At 41.7% G+C, this 17,235-nt stretch overlaps 1 protein-coding gene and 1 pseudogene across 3 annotated transcripts in view; one reads left to right on the top strand and one right to left on the bottom strand.

The window, feature by feature from the left end:
- Nucleotides 1–633: 633 nt before the first annotated feature.
- The window catches only part of Apaf1 (apoptotic peptidase activating factor 1), a 78,373-nt gene continuing 61,771 nt past the window's right edge, over nucleotides 634–17,235 (bottom strand). For all 3 annotated transcript variants that reach the window (XM_040755070.1, XM_040755068.1, XM_040755069.1), the window contains 5 exons: nucleotides 11,569–11,688; nucleotides 10,228–10,353; nucleotides 8,528–8,653; nucleotides 6,587–6,733; nucleotides 634–3,228 (listed from right to left, as the gene is read on the bottom strand). In XM_040755070.1, coding sequence (XP_040611004.1) covers nucleotides 3,082–3,228; nucleotides 6,587–6,733; nucleotides 8,528–8,653; nucleotides 10,228–10,353; nucleotides 11,569–11,688 — 666 coding nt within the window. In that variant the 3' untranslated portion in view covers nucleotides 634–3,081. The remainder of the gene's footprint in view (nucleotides 3,229–6,586; nucleotides 6,734–8,527; nucleotides 8,654–10,227; nucleotides 10,354–11,568; nucleotides 11,689–17,235) is intronic.
- On the top strand, nucleotides 16,167–16,260 carry LOC121143428 (annotated as a pseudogene).

Below are 17,235 nucleotides of genomic sequence, written 5' to 3'. Positions count from 1 at the left end.
AATCTGAACTGCTGTGAGAAAAAAACAACTCACACAGGGAACCAAATCAGAATAAGATCACCTCTCAAAAAGAGCCCTGAAAAGCCAGACTGCTATATCCAGCAAAGCTGTCTTTAAAAACTGACAGAGAATAGGGACATTTCAAAAGAAGCACAAACTAAAGCAATTCATGGCCACCACTCAGGAGTGTGTGTGTGAGTGTGAGTGTGTGCGTGTGTGCTCGCGCGCGTGCACGTGCGTGCGTGCGTGTGTGTACACGTGCATGTGTGTGTGCGTGCGTGCGCTTGCGTGTGTGTGTGTGCGCGCGTGCACCCGCATGCACAAATGTACATATGTGTGTGGAGGCCTGAGGCCAGTATCAGGTGGTGGTCTGCATTGCTTTCCACCTTACTTTTGGAGACAGTGTCTCTCTGTCAACCTGGAGTTCCAGTCAGCCACACTGGCTGGTCAGCAAATCCTAGGGATCTCCCTGTCTCCCCCTTCCCAGTGCTGAAATCATAGGCGTTGTGTGGGTTCTGAGAATCAAACTTAAGTCTTTGCAATAACTGAGCCCGTCTCCCAGGCCACCCCTGAAAGCTGTTTAATCAGTCTCCTATTAGAGAAAAGGCAAGCAATAAGTCTCAATCAAGATGCTTCTCAAAAAATTTCAGGAATTTTATTTGTTTTTAAAATTCATTTTTAAACAGTATTCCAAGGCAAAAAAAATAACACATGTAAATTATAAATACAAAAGTCTTCAAAGTACATAAAACCCATGATACAAACCATCTTTACATATACAAAGTCCAATGGAATTTCTCACATAGAAACAAGGAAAGGATTCAAAGCGCTCATCTGCAGCCCACAAGCCAAGCCCTCTGGGCCAGCCCTGAGAGCTGCAATGTAAGCTAAGCTGTCTCCTTCAGAGCTTTACTCTGTCTTCCTCTGGGCCAGCCCTGAGAGCTGCAATGTAAGCTAAGCTGTCTCCTTCCGTGTGTTACTCTGTCTCCCTCTCCATTTTATGTGTAAGACAAAGACCAAGACTTCTCACAAGCTGGTGCTTACTATTTCACTTCAGTAACCCAGCTACAGAACAGATAAGCCACGAACGTTATCTGAAAAGCAAAGTTTGAGTCATTCTCAGCAAATTCTAAGCAACACATACTACTCAGATACTTATTTTTATAAAAATTAAGATTTTTTTCACTTATCATATCCGCTTAATCACAGCAAGGGTGTAAATTCCTCAACCTACCAGCCAAAAAAGGTAAAAAAGAAACAACCTTAACTCTGTCCAAGTTCTTGTTCACTCTAATCAGCTCCTGCAAATGCCATGTGGGTCTCTAATCTAAAATCCATCTACAGCCAGAGGGCATCCAGTAGCAGCCCGCTTGTCTAACATGGTCAAGGCCCTGGTTTCAATCTCTAGCACCACAAAGAAATAAAAGCTAGAACACATGAGTGGTTTATTCCCTCTGCCCACCCCACAGCTAGTACTATGCACTGACAGCAGAAACAGCTTCACGGTCCGTCTACTATTAATGTTAGTACTCATTAATTCCTATTGCAAAATGAAGATATTTGATTTTTTATTTTATAAAAACTATCTATTATTGTTGGGCAGTGATGGCACACACCTTTAATCCCAGCACTCAGGAGGCAGAGACAGGTGAATCTCTGTAAATTCAAGGCCAGCCTGTCTACAGAGCAAGTTCCAGGATAGCTAGGATGTTACAGAGAAATCCTGTCTCAAGACACACAAAAACAAAAACAAACAAACAAACAAAACTACATCTATTACTAATTAATCTCTATTGTCCTAAATAATATTTCTGGAGAAAGTAATTAAATGTAAGCTTCAACTAAAGATTCTAAAAGGAGGTTAAAAACAAAACTAGTTACTGATGTTGCAAAGTTTTTTCTGCATCAAAAGCAGTCTCTCCCAGCTACTTAGGAGTCTGATGCAGGAGGACCACAGGAGTCTGTGTAATGCAATCACTTCACAATATGAGTTCTCATTTCCCAGGGAAAATTGGGGGTGGGGGAGGGGGCACAGTAAACAGGAAGTGAGGGCAAAGAGAAAGCCATCACCTTCCCGGCCTCAGAAATTTCTGTGAGACAGAAACCATGAACAACTCTCTTCAAAGTCGTAAAGAGAATAGCACTGATAAAAGTAAACAGACTAAAGGAGAAGTTATGTTCTATTAGTTCACATTTCATTGACTTACTAACAGCTAGCTATGGAACAGAGGGTTACGTTTAGTCAAGTAATAAGTAAAAAATAGAGGGCTGGGTGGTGGTGGTGCACACCTTTAGTACCAGCACTTGAGAGGCAGGGCAGGAGGATCTCTGTGAGTTGAGGCCAGTCTGGTCTGAGTTCAAGAACAGTAGGACTGTTACACAGAGAAACCCTGTCTGTACAAACACACACACACACACACACACACACACACAAACAGTGCAGAGTGGTGCTCACTTAAGACGCTGACACCCAGAGTTAAGCTACTCACAGGGTTGTCATCAGCTATAGAGACAAATCTCTCTCATGTAAGACTTTAGCTCATAGAAAGAACTTGAAATACAACACTCACTGAGTTATCAAAAGAAATGTTGCAGACTGTGCACAAAGACACTATACTTTAAAGCAAGTTTAAAGAGTGCAAATAAGCAACATGATTTTATTTGGAAAACCATACCCCCTGGGGTAAGTGTGGCTCAGAAAACCATTACCTTGCAGCATAGCCTGCATAAAGAATGACAGCATCAATACATAGAATTCCTTCAAATGGTTCTCATTATTTACGCCAACCAATTTGAATGCATCAAGGAAGTTTACCAATAACAAGGTACATATTTACATTTCATTTGCATGTTAAGAACAAATTGTTAATAACAGTGATGATTATAAAAAAAACTGGAGTGAAAAAGTATGTTCATTTGTGGAAATGGCTATACTAACATTATTCATCCAGCCATAAACACTTTTGTTATGAATGCAATACCAAAGTACAATTCACAGTATTATAAAATGTTGATATACAGACTTTCCATTTTTGTCCAATTTAAAATTAAAGAGTCGAACTACATTTATGCTTAGCTATTTTACTCTAAAACCTGTAAAATGTATAAAATACCAAGATTATCAACAGTCACATATGTTCGGAAGTCAGGGGACACATGTATTTTCTTGAGGTTTGTTCCATTTGTGTAGAAGGTCTGTGAGGGTTCGCCAGTGACAACATTCCACCACTATTTAGAGAAAAATGAAACTTTCATTAGATTAGTAACCACACTGCATGGTCATTTGTAGTGCCAACTAGCTCCTTTACCCAACTACTACTGACTCCTAAGCCAAGCAATGAGCAGGAATGATGCCTGAAGTTTACTAGTCTTTGTTGGTTAACCCTGGTGATGGCCTCACAGCTATGTCTGTCCCCAAGGCCACTGCACAGCACTGAAGAAAAAACGACCACTAGAAAGTTGGGAAGGGTTGGGGGTGTCTGCATGTCTTCTCCATGGAATGGGCACATGACAGCTTTTCCACACTAAGACATCCTTCTAGAGGCATAGACTGTACTCCAACAGATACCCAGACTGCTCACAGTACAGACAAGGAAAGAGAACAGTCTTCCTAGAGAACCCTTTTCTCCGGGGATGATGTAGGCTGCTATGTGACAATCTATGTTGAATACCAGCAGGTGCTCTAATGACATTCCTCACTGAATTCATGAAGAGTATAATACTATTTTCACCAAGTGGTACTCACAAAACTTACTGTCCTATCTCAGAGCTAAACTGAGGGCAAGAGACAATGCACTCAAACATGTTTTCAAAAGACCTATAGTGCACCAAGAGCCTGAGTGTCACAAACACACAACAATATTCTGGCCTATGTGCTCTGCCTTGCCATGAGTCAGGCTTGAGTATTATCTTTCCTCGTGGTAGTGTATGTCATGGAGTTTGGTAAAGCAGCATGCACTTCCAAAAGCAGCACCCCAAAGCACAAAGAACACACTCCAGCCCAGGAGGACCCGCTTGCAGTGACTAGGGCTTGTAGAGATCGTCTCCTAGACCCATCTGCCTCACTTTGAAAATAAGAAACCTGGGTTCCTGAGAGAATTAAGACTCAGAGGACAGTGGAAGTGGACAGCAGAGGTAGAACAGTTTCTGACTTCCAAATATAGTGTCCGTCTGTCACATACACCATTAAAAAAGGACTTCTTAACCTGCAAATATACAGCAGCCATGGTTCAATATGGAATGGAAATACAAGATTTTGTAGCAGCAAACAGAATTTTCAGGGTAATGAATTGGTCAATATGACTCTATAGTTGTAGATACACGTCATTAGAGATTTATCCAAGAGAATAAAATGTGTAACACCACACCTTATCCTTACATCGACAATGCACTTTAGGTGTTGATGATATATCAGCTTAAGTCCATCGTTATAACAAACATGAATATCTGATGCTGATAGTGGAGTAAGTCTGAGTACATATAGAAGCAAGAGATATACAAGAAATATCTGTAACATGACACATATATCATTATACCCATCTTACAGACAAAACAACTGGAGCAAAGAGAGGTAAAACAACCTTGTGAAAAGTCACAAAACTAGTGACTGGCAGAGCTGAGGTCTGAACTCAGGCAGTCTGTCCCCAGACCCACTCCACAGTCATAACAATACTCTTCTGAGTATAAAGCCCCCTCATTTGTGACCCTGTGTTCCACATCTTATATCAGCCTTTGTCTTCAGTGTACGAATTAATATGAACTTGTCATTCTAGCAATCTGTTTTCTGTGGTATGACTCCAGCAAAAGCTAAGTAATATTATGTAATAATTTTGAGAATTAAGAACATTTTAGTTACTAGACACCTAGTATTTTACTCACACTCAACTTACATTGTTCAGATTTTAAACAGACCCAAAATGCCTAATTTCTTGGCCACTCTAGCAGCTGTTTCTTCTTACTCCTAATTTGTTCCGTGCCTTTAGATGGTCTCATTAACATGCTGGGTAGATGCAGGCTGGGTTATAACATAATTAGTTTAACTATGCTAGTAATCAAACAGAAGGCAAAGTGCTGATTGTCATGTCAACACATAGACTACACAGACAGGCAGCTTCTTCCAGCCTCAAGACATAACTTTTACGGTACAGCAGCAGAAGCATCCTTCTACTTTATGTCAAGGCTGCTCACTGATCTTCAAAATATCCTGGAAGCCAGACAGCTATGCAGTGGCATTCTACAGAGTTCAGAGATTCTGGAAGCTTTGGTGCCAAGGCTGGGCAGCTACGTTCCCACGGAAAAGACTTTCCTATTCCAGCACGAAAACAGCAGCATCTGTCCTCTACACATCATCCTCAGAACTGAGTCATCTGTCTTTACACTAACGGAGGACAAGGGGCAGCAATAGTCCAGGAGCTCACGATGACTAAATGAAAGTGTGCCCCCAAAGGTATCCACTAATACAACATTAAGATACTTGTTTCCAACGCAGGCTGGAAAGGTATCATTTCACAAATTGAAAACATCCCCTCATTTATCTGTTGTAAGTTAGATGCTTATGTTGAGTCAAACTGTAATAATATGAGACCCTGATAACCAAAGACCTTATTCAAACACTTATGAACATCTGTGTTATGAGGTAGTGAGATCATCCTCACTTGGCTGTTCTCAGCCACCTCACAAAAATCTTATGGGATCAGTTGTAAATGGCAAAGCTTACAGAATACCCAGTGGTCAGCATGATGTGTAGTATCCCTTTCTGCTCCTTGTACAACCGACCTGTCCATTCTTCTCCTTTTTGCCTCCACTTACCTCCTGCAAACTTCTCTCAGGCCCCTCCCATACTTTAAGGACTTCATTTTCCATTTGCTTCCTGTAGGGAATATTAGCCACCACTGGGAAAGGACAACCCTTAAATATGCCACAACACATGGTAGGAACTAAACACAGTCTTACTGAATGGGTAAATGGGCCAATAAATGCCGTCAGAGCCCTATATATAATACGCTTAAACCTTGGTGCCAATAGTCACTATTGAGTAAGCACAAGCCAACTTGTTAGAGACAGTAGGAGAAGCAGAGGACCTGCTAGGAGTCTTGGCCCTTGTAGTTACTAATCACAAAGTTTTAGGAGAGTGATAATCTCCATGAAAATCAGTTTTGGTCATCTATAACCTAAAGGGCGTAAAACTTTAGCATTACAAAAATGATTAGTGAGTTGATAAAAATCAAAGTCTATAGATAATAAATTATATGCTGCTACTATTATTATCAAGAAAAATTTCACAAATATATTTTTCAAATAATCCCAACCCAAATGTTTACTGCTGAGTACCATCAGAGATGAAGTAGGCTCATGCAGGTTCAGATGGGGAGATGAGAGCTCTCACATTGCTACTGCTGTCACCCAAGACGCTAAGAGGCCTAGAGAAAGTAGCCTTCTGGAGGTCAGCCACCACTGCAAAGTTGTCTCACAACAGCTTCCCCTCTACTCTGCTGGGTTATAGGAAAGCCAACTGGAGAACACTAAGTGGAAACTGCTCAGATACGACCCAGACTGCTCTTTCTTCACGTCTTTGAGTAACTCTTACCTTCAGATACCCTCCAGCAGAGACAAGCATTTTGCTGTCAGGAGAGAAGCAAAGATCAGTCACCCAGCCTCCATGGGTAGCAGTTCCTTCTTCTACTGAAATCGGAGCACACAAATGAAGAAGCTGGCCACTTGAGACATTCCACATCTACATAAATATCATACATAGTTCATTAATAGGGTAACCCTGAAGTTTACCAGTTTCAAAGTACACATACACATCATCTGTGATATTTCTGGAAACCTTTCTTTACAAACAAAAAGAATAGCATGCTAGATCAGAATGCTATCAATTTCCACTGAATTAAGAAAGAAAAGCAGGCAAAGTGGCATACACCTCTAATTCTAGCTGCTTAGGAGGCTGAAGTAGGAAGATTTTGAGTTCAAAGCCTGGGCAACATGGTGAGACTCTGTATCCAAGAACTAGAAAATTAAAGGTGTTTATCATTGAAATTCTAAGCAATGTGTGAATAAGACAGATCAAAGCAAAGGAATCGTGACATTCCTGGAAGGCTGGTAGATCCCTGAAAGTCTAAAGCCTCCTATTTTCTCTGCATTACACAGATTCCTCCTGGAGTTTTAACACTTCTGCTTAAAAGCCAACAAAGAACAACAACAAACCCACCACCAGAAATAAAAACATTCTCTTCAAAATTACTGGTTACCAAGGCTGCAGACATGACTCAGCAATTAAAAGCACTGGCTAATCTTCCAGGTTCAATTCCCAGCACCTCCAGTGCCAGGGGATAAGACACTCTCTTCTGACCGCCTTGGTCACCAGGCATGGATGTGATACACAGACACAGATGTAGGTCAAATACCCATACACATAAGAAAAACAAAAACCTAGTTATCAAAGCAGCTATCCCAGTGCTCAAGTTTTTCACTTTCTGTACAATTCTTCTAATACCAAAAGTAATCTGGTTGCTTTCCTATGGTTTCTGATCTTTTAGCATGCAACACTTTCGACACTAGTCTTTATTTTCACAGACACAAAAGAATAGCATGCCATAACTCTCAGAAAAATGTTTCCTAGGAGAAGCTGGCATAGTTTACATGTGTACCTTCAGAAGTACAGGGTGATAAAAGCTGGCTGCTCGTTTGGACTCCCTGACAGAAATGTGAACCTCAGTAGAGCTTCATTAACAAAGACAGATAGTCCAAAGAGGACTGTAACAAACCCAGGAAAATGCTGACTAGTGGGTAAAGTTCTAAAAAGATCTCTACTTTGAACAATGAGAGGAGAAGAATTTGCAATTAATTTATGAACCAATGGTTTACAAAATTCTCTAAAATTACTCTACATTCTGCCACTTTTTAAAAAAACCTTTAGTTTACATTAAAAATCAAGACAAATCATTCACAAACAGTAAAGAACCAACTGTAAATATGTATTCACATATGTAGAAAAATATCTGTGTAACACTTATTTACTTTTACTTTTTCTTTTATTTGCTTATTTTTATTTTTTTGAGACAGGGTCTTATCATGAAGACCCCAGCTGGCCTGGAACTCATTTTATATAGACCAGGCTGGCTTCAAGCTGAGATACACCCGTCTCTGCCGTCTAAGTGTTGGGTTAAGGGTGTGCACCAACATGCCACCTGACTTATCTAACTCTGAAGTGCATTTTTTCCTGCTGTGAAGGTGGCTATGAATATGGAGAGCACAAGAAACAGCAAAGGAAACTCCATCTAACCAAAATCCCAGGACCTATCCCACTGAAAGAGGTCTCCAGTGTTAAGCTGCTGTCTGTAATTCCAGGACTTAGAAGGCTAAAACAGAAAGAGCTGGAATCAGGCCTGGCAAGGTTGAACAGTGAGTTCAGGTCAGCCTAAGCTATACTACACGACTATCAAAAACCATCAAACAAACAACCTCAGTGTGGGAAGAATGCCAGCCCACGCTAAAGGGTAAACGCTATCTCAGTCAGCAACCCTACCCTGATTTCTCCGTTGTCATCTCCAGTTGCCAACAGGATGCCATCCAGAGAGAAGGCAGAGCAGCGGACACAGCCAGTATGACCCTTCAACTCATGAAGAGGGGAAAGCAGTTCAAAACTCCAGATCTGGAAGGCAATTGGGATTATTTAGGAATGGTAAACACATACAAGGCCTGCCCTAAGTGCTACACAGCCAAAAAGTTAATCACATGCAAGTTACAACATTTGGTGGTGCCTAAACTTTCACAAGATGCCCAGCTCCACCCTCGTCAGTTTCTTGGGACTTCTAAAATCACGTGTCACAACTTGCACACCAGATCAGAGGTGGTGGTAGGCAGACACGGAAGAAATGGCTGGAAAGAAAGAAAGTAATGGGCCAAAGACCTTGCCTGTAAAACATCACAGACAGGTGAATCACAGGCCGTTAAAGGGTAGCACGAAGGATAAAGGAAAGGCGTTGCCCAAGAAGCTGCCCGCCAGTCCGTAGGGAAGAAAGCATGGTCTTTGGAAACCAGGGAAAGCAGACAGAACTGAAACACTGGGCAATGACCAACAGCACCAAGACAGCTGGACAATGATGTCATTAACAAAGATAGAGGAAGAGAAGAGGATGCAGTGCTGAGAGTCCCCAAGCTGGAATGTCAAATTATCCACTTACACCAAGTGAAAACAATTGTGTCTACTTATACCCCTCTCAATTACTTTTACTGAACATAATATACTGCAGATTCTATTTGATTATTTCTTAATACTTTAGGAATTAAGAAATTAAGAATCTGAAAAATTAAGAATCTTTTTTACAATCTTAATTCTCTATAAAGGAAAATCAGAATTATTAAATGTTATTCATTTAATCTATCCAATGCCAAATGAATGTGAGTGGACAGGCATCCTCCAAAGGCCTGTGGCACAGGACAGCTCATATGATCCTCTAGCTTTAGTTTCTATATATGCAGAATTGAAACAATGACACCTCTGATAAGAAGATCAAGTGAGATTCCAGGGAGTGCAACTCCTAGCACTACATGTCCTAAAATATGAGACAGGGACCAGGCAGATGGCTCAGCCAGTGCACTGGCCTCACATGCCTAAAGACCCGACTTCGAGTAAAAAGCCCGATGCAGAGGGCTGCATCTTAGGTCCAGCATTCGTCTGGCAGGGTGGGGGTAGAAACAGGAAAATCATCTGGAAGCTCTTGGCTCTGGAGAGCACAGCACAGCAAAAGCTGCAGAGATAATGGGAGGCCCTGCCTCAGCAAGGTCTCTCACTAGACCCGCTCCCAACTGTCGTCCTCTGGCCTACACACACACACTTTGACTCACGCAGGCTGCCTCTCTCCCTCTCTATCACATACACACACAAAATAATAAATAAATAAAATTCTAAACAAATACATATGAGGGGCTGGAGAGATGGCTCAGAGGTTAAGAGCACTGGCTACTCTAGGTCCTGAGTTCAATTGCCAGCAACCACATGTTGTCTCACACAACCATCTATAATGAGATATTAGGCCCTCCACTGGCATGCAAGCCAAAATACAGGCAGAATACTGTATACATAATAAATAAATCTTTTAAAAATACATATGATACACATATGTAAACAGAATGTCACTCTCTTTCCTTAAACATTGTTTGGACTCATAATACACAATCAATACTGCAGGTTTTACATATGGACATTTCAAGTGACTGACTGACCTTTGCAGTCTTATCAGCAGAGGTAGATGAAAACTTGGTAGCATCAGAAGAAATATCACAAGAAAGTACTGCACCCTGATGGCAAGTAAAGTCTTTTTCTATTCTTCCAGTAATGATATTCCATACCTTAAGGGGGGAGAAAAGATTAGGTGACACTTTTAAGGACATTTTTGTCATGCATGATGGAATACAGCTATAACCCAAGTAAGGGGGAGCAGAGCAGGAAGACTACAAGTTCAAGGCCAAGTTGGGCTACACGGTACTTCTATGGGGTGGAGTTCAGTGGTAAAGTGCTCACTTAGCATGTGGGAAGCCCCAGGTTTGGTTCCTAGAATCACAAAACAAGGAGGGGAGCCTGGGAAGGGAAGGAAGGACACCTTGAGATGTGAGGGACAGAGAGAGGGGACTGGAAAGGCTTCTCAGCAGTTAAGAGCACTGGCTGCTTTCCCAAAGGATCTGGGTTTGGTTTCCAGCACCCACAGGTGGCTCACAGCCATCTAACTCCAGTTCCAGGAGATCCAATGCTTTCGGCCTCTGTGGGTACTGCATGCATTCGGTGTACAGACATACACGCAAGCAAAATACTCATACACAAAAAATAAATACATATTTTAAAAAGAACACAATTAGCTTTAAAACATATCTGTAAAACAGGTTTTCGCACAGTAACTGTTCTGATCTCTTAAGTTCCCTTTAGCATAAATGCTTACAAACATACAACAGATGTAGGTGACTGCAGTGAAGAGAAAACAGGCACAGTACTGAAGTTCTCTACATTTAATTGCTTAAGATTCGTGTGCTTTAAAGCTGTCACAATATAATGACTGCAACATCACAATGTTGTCTTTAAAAAAAACAATTTGGGGCTGGGTATGGTGGTGCACAAGTCTTTAGTCCCATACACTCAGGAAGCAAGTGGATCTCTGTGAGTTCAAGGCCAGCCTGGTCTATATATCAAGTTCCAGATAGCCAGGGATACATAGTGAGACCCTATTTCAAAATACATACATACAATACATACATACATACATTCATACATGTATGAATTCTTTTGAAATCTAGTACTCAGGTCTGGAAAGAAGGCGTAGTGGTTAAGATCCCTAACTACTCTTCAATTCTTAGCACCCAACTCACAAGTATCTGTACGTAACTCCAGTTCTAGAGGCTCTGATGCTCTCTTCCAGCCTCTGTGGACACCAACCACACATGTGGTAGACAGACAGACATGCAAGCCAAACACCCATGCACACAATAAAGGAAATAAAAATACATTTGAAGAATATTTTCAAAATAATTTAAAAAACAAAAAAATACATTAAAAAAATCAGGGATTCAAATTACCTTCACTGTTCCATCAAATGACCAAGAAAGCAATCTTGAATTTTTTAGGAGCCTGAAGTCCTTCACTGTTTCCTGATGGGCTTGCAGAAAGATATAGTCCTCTGACTGCCAATTCCATACCTGAATATCAAAGAAATAAGTCTGTTATAAGTATTCCCCAATAATGTCTCACTAGAAAGAGGTATATATTCTCTCATCTAAAGTCTTTTTATCTTTCATGGTATTTCAAACAGAGAAGCAACAAAGAACACTGTCTCTGTGTTTTACAAAGAGAAAAAGTTGAAGCTAATTAGCTTGATGGGGGGCAAAATAAAACACTTTTTCTCCTAAATAAAATTTGTTTTCTTCAGTTGCTTAGAGAGTAGTTAATTAAACCACAAGATAGGAAAAAACCTACGATATGTCAGTGAGCTCACCATCTGATTAAATTTTCCAGAGAAAATTATTCCAATTACATCTCTGCACATCAGGTGAAGGCAGACTAGGGCTTCAGTGAAGCTCACCCTGCTGCCCAAAAAGTCCAGGGAGCCAGACGAGTGTAAGCACGGGTCGAACCAAACTTCAAAGTCTTAGACAGCCCTAATGCAGTTCTCAGAGTAAAGGCAGCAGCAATGAGCACTATTATTTTACACACGGCTTAGGGAAGAGGTTCTGGGTCACAAGAGAGAAAGAAAAACTGAAGCAGTGCCAGCAACTGGGACAAAATAAGCAAACATGAACATCCGAGGCACAGCAGTGAACAGAAATGTCTATGTCGTTTCAGTATGCAGAGCATCCATTACTAAGTCAAAGCAACAGTGTTTAGTGCTTTTAAATTCCCGACTTCAATTAATTTAATAAACATGTTTCCAAGTAAGGCAAACGTGAATCAAATAAGGATCTACCATGAGAAAAATCTAAGAAATGAGACATAGAAAAAAAAAATCTGAACTACTGAAGTAAAAGTATTGAGAAATTCAAAACAATGATTACTTCAAAATGATTTGGCCAGCATTCAGAGCATGGAGCGGAGGTGGGGCTGGGGAGAGAGCTCTGCAGTTCAGAGCATTGGCTGCTGTCATGGAGGAGTTAAGACTCCATTCCCAACACGCATGCGCGCACGCATGCGCACACGCGCGAGATCAACACCCTCTTCTAATTCCAAGGGCACCAGGCACACACATAATGCACATACATAAATCAGGCACTCATGAAACAAATACCTCTTTTTAAAAGTTTAAAAGGGCGGGGGGTTCTGGACTAATTAACTGCTCTTCCAGAGGACCTGGGTTCAATTCCCAGTACCTATATAACAGCTCACAATTGTCTGTAACTTCAGTTCCAGGGGATCCAACACCCTCACACAGATACACATACAGGCAAAACACCAATGCACATAAAATAAAAATAAATTATTTTTAAAAAACAAAGAAAGATTCATAAACTGAGAACTTTTCAAATGCTATGACTGAACAGTTTTTTAAAAGGTCAGGGAAGTATTGAAAGACCCACAGAATCAACTGAGCAGGGTTCATAGGGGCTCACCGAGACAGAAGCAGCCTGTGAGGGCCTGTGCCAGGCCTCTGCATACATGCTGTGGTTGTTTGGCCTGGGGTTTTTGTGAGACTCCTAAGAGAGGGAGAGTGGGTGTCTCTGACTCATTTGCCTGTGCTCAGGACCCTTTTCCTCCTACTGGATTGCCTCATCCAGCGGAGATATAAGGATCTGTCCCTAGTCTTAGTTCATCTTGTTATGCCATGTTCAGTTGATATCCCTGGGAGGCCTGCTTCTTTCTGAAGAGAGAGAGTGAAGGGGGGAGTGGATCTGTGGGAGAGGGAGGACTGGGGTGGGGTGGAGGGAGGGGAGGCTGTGGTCAGGATGCATTGTATGAGAGAAGAAAAAAGAAAAAGGAAGTATTGAAAGGAACAGTCTGTCCAGTAGGTATCAGATGGCTTGCAAAAGATCGCGAAGCCTCAGAGGAGGCCAGCAGCACCACAGGTAGGTGCACTATTAACATTCTGGCTCCAGTCTGAGCGACATTTAACAGTGGAGTCATAACTTCAAGCCTTTCCCTGGCAAAGCAATAAGCAATGCCAGACCTTTTTTTTAAATAATCATTTTTTATTTTACATACCAATCCCAGTTCCCCCTCCCTCTCTTCCTCTCACTTCCCTCACCTTCCCCCTAACCCACCCCTTATCCACTCCTCTGAAAGGATAAGGCTTCCCCTGGGGAGTCAACAAGGCCTGGCACATTGAGTTGAGGCAGGACCAAGCCCCTCCCCCTTGCATCAAGGCTGAGCAAGAGCATGCCATCATAGGAAATGCGCTCCATGCACTAGGGATAAATCCTGGTCCCACTGCCAGTGGCCCCATAAACTGCCCAAGCCACACAACTGTCACCCACATTCAGAGGACCTAGCTGGTCCTATGCAGGTTTCCCTGCTGTCAATCCTGTGAACTACCACTAGCTCAGGTCAGCTGTTTCTGTGGGTTTCCCCAACATGGTCTTCACATCTTTGCTCATATTATTGCTCCTTCCTCCCTCCCTCCCTCCCTCCCTCCCTCCCTCCCTCCCTCCCTCCCTCCCTCCCTCTCTCTCTCCCCCTCGCGCGCTCTCTCTCTCTCTCTCTCTCTTTGACTGGACTGTGGGAGCTCAGCCCAGTGCTTATCTGTGGATGTCTGCATTTGCTTCCATCACTTACTGGATGAAGGTTCTATGATGACAATTAGGGTAGTCATCAATCTGATTACAGTGAAAGGCCAGTTCAGGCACCCTCTCCACTACTGCTTAGAATCCTAGCTTGGGTCATCCTTGTGGATTCCTGGGAATTTTCCTAGTGCCCGGTTTCGGGGATCCATGTATGTCTCTCTTAGCATTCCCCTTGTTACCTAGCTTCTCTGGAGTTGTAGAATGTAGGCTGGTAATCCTTTGCTTTATGTCTAATATCCACTTGTGAGTAAGTACATACTGTGTTCGGACATATACCCAAAGGATGCACATTCATACTACAAGGACATTTGCTCAACTATATTCATAACAGCATTATTCGTAATACCCAGAACATGGAAACAACCAAGATGCTCCTCAACCAAAGAATGGATAAAGAAAATGTGGTACATTTACACAGTTGAGTACTACTCAGCGGTAAAAAAAAAAACAATGACATCTTGAAATTTGCAGGCAAAGGCATGGAACTAGAAAAAACCATGCTGAGTGAGGTAACCCAGACCCAGAAAGGCAATGCTGAATCTTATTCCCCTTTCTTTAGGCTCTGCCACACAGCAGACATCTTCCCCACCAGACCTTGGCTCCTGGATCTTCCTGCCTTCTAGCTAAGGACATTCATTCAAAGAAGCAGGATTAGGATCTGCTGTGTGCAACCAAGTGCCTGCACAAGGGGAACCGGAAGTGACAGTGTTCTAAAGGAGCATGCAACTTCAGCATTCTAAGAACTCAGTGATATACACTGGGGACTGTGGTAAGGAGAAGTAACATGAGCTATTCTGGCTCCCCAAATCACACCAAAAGGTCATGGCCCGTATGACAAGGCATACTCTAAGCAATCCCCACTAGGAATGTCCTGGGTCCCTCCTTTCTTTCTGGGCCTGAGCAGACTTGAGGATCAATGGCTTCTCTTCACACTCTTCCAGTCTTCACAGTCTGGGCTTGCCTAATAATGCAAAGCTCAGCCTGACTGAGGAAAACAGAGAGCCTTCCTGAATATGTGCTACAAAGAGCCTCCGAAAGGAGGTTAACAGCTGTCTCAAAAACATGTTCTGAAAAGGCCATGACAGCAGAGCTTTTCATTGGACTCAAACATACTGTGTTAACTGAATCGCCTTGGTACAAGAGATAAAGTTCTACTAGCATTAATCAACTGCATTGAAGTTGAACTTGCGGATGTATACCATTAGCAATAATTTTTGTGCCTATACACACTACAGAATTTTTTTCAACTACTTAAATAAAATTCAATTAAAAAAAGCTGGCTGGGCATACCTATAACCAATGAGCTGGGAGAGGCTGAGGAAAAAGGATCACAAGTTTGAAGCCAACCCACACTACACATCAAGACTCCAACAGAAAAACACAAAAATGGTAGTAGATTTCTTACACCTGTGAGACTCAATGTATCTTTAAGCATCAGGTAAGCATAGCACTTCATTTTCCTCAGGGTAGAGTCAAAAGCTACCAAAACAGGAATCAGTTCCCACAAGGAACAATCAGTGCTGTCAACAGGTGGGTTTATTCTTCTAATGCTAGCAATGACTTAAACTTCACAGAGATTCCCTATAAACCTGTCTCAAGCTGGGGATAGGAAGGATTAAAACAAAACTCCATTCAGTCATCTACTAAAACAAAGCCAGGTATGGCAGCATACACCTATATTCCTAGCACTAGGACAGAAAGAAGCAGAGGGATCAGGAGTTCAAAGTCAGCCTTGGTTATATGATGAGTTCAAGACCAACCTGAGCTACATGAGACCCAGACTTAAAAGATTACCACACACACACACACACACACACACACACACACACACACACACCTCAATCCACCATTTCTTAGAAATACCAAGAGTTTCATTATATGAACAACTAAAACCCTGTAAATGATGCTTGCTTTGGCAGCACACATGTTAAAACTGGAACTAAACAGAGAAGATTAGCATGGACCCTGTACATGCTAATTCATGAAGCAGTCCATTTTTTTTCTTTTTAGAGAAGGTCTCTCTATGTAGTCCCAGCTGTCTTGGAAATCACCTTGTAGACCAGGCCGGCCTTGAACTTGCTGAGATCCACCTGCCTCTGCTTCCCAAGTGCTTAGATTAAAGGTGTGTATCACCACACCCAGCAGTATCCCATTATTTTTTAAGCCTCACAACCTGAGTTGCATCTCTGGAACCCTGCACATTGTACTCTGACCTCTGCATGAGTTCACATGATTCCACTATGAACAAGTGTATGAGCACCCACATAAAACATCTTTTAAAAGTCCTGTATATGTATATGTAAAAACCATTCTGAGCAGTCCAGAAAAAGAAGATGAAATACAACTTGGATTTTTAAAAATAACTCTTATTCTAAAAATTATTTCTCCCTCTGGCTGAGAATATCTACAAACAGGTCATAAAACCTTATGAATTTAAGTTCACACCACATACAATGTCCCAATAGGATTTATCTGATGTAGTTAAATTTCCCCCATTTCAAAGACATCTGGAGAAGAAGAAATATGACTATTATATGAGTTTCACAGCTAATAAAGAAGCATCATGGGAGCTAATAATAAAGTTTTTGTATTGAAGCCAAATTTCATTCCAGTTCTACACCTTCACAAAGACGCAACAAAGTGAGACTGGTTTAAAAAAATAGTTTTTAAAGGCATAGCTAAATGCTGCCACCACAAAAAACTATGTACTAAATAAAACTAGGAGTGTAACCCAAAAGTAGAGCCCTTGTTTGGGTGGGGAGTGATGAAGCACACCTTTAATCCCAGCACTCAAAAGGTAGAGGCAGAGGCAGGTGGATCTTTCTGAGGTCAAGGCCCACCAAGGCGACATAACAAGACTGAAGTGAGCCTGAGTTGCCTACTGAGGCCCTATCTTAAAAAAAAAATTCTTGAGCATTAAAAATGTAAAAACTGAAGAAATTCCAGAATACAGAACACAGTGTAAAAAGTTTAGGG

The sequence above is a fragment of the Mesocricetus auratus genome, unplaced genomic scaffold, assembly GCF_017639785.1.
Source record: "Mesocricetus auratus isolate SY011 unplaced genomic scaffold, BCM_Maur_2.0 Super-Scaffold_100011, whole genome shotgun sequence".
In the NCBI taxonomy this organism is placed as follows: Eukaryota; Metazoa; Chordata; class Mammalia; order Rodentia; family Cricetidae; genus Mesocricetus; species Mesocricetus auratus.
The sequence above is the reverse complement of the archived record's forward strand: the minus strand, read 5'-3'. Positions and strand labels throughout refer to the sequence as shown.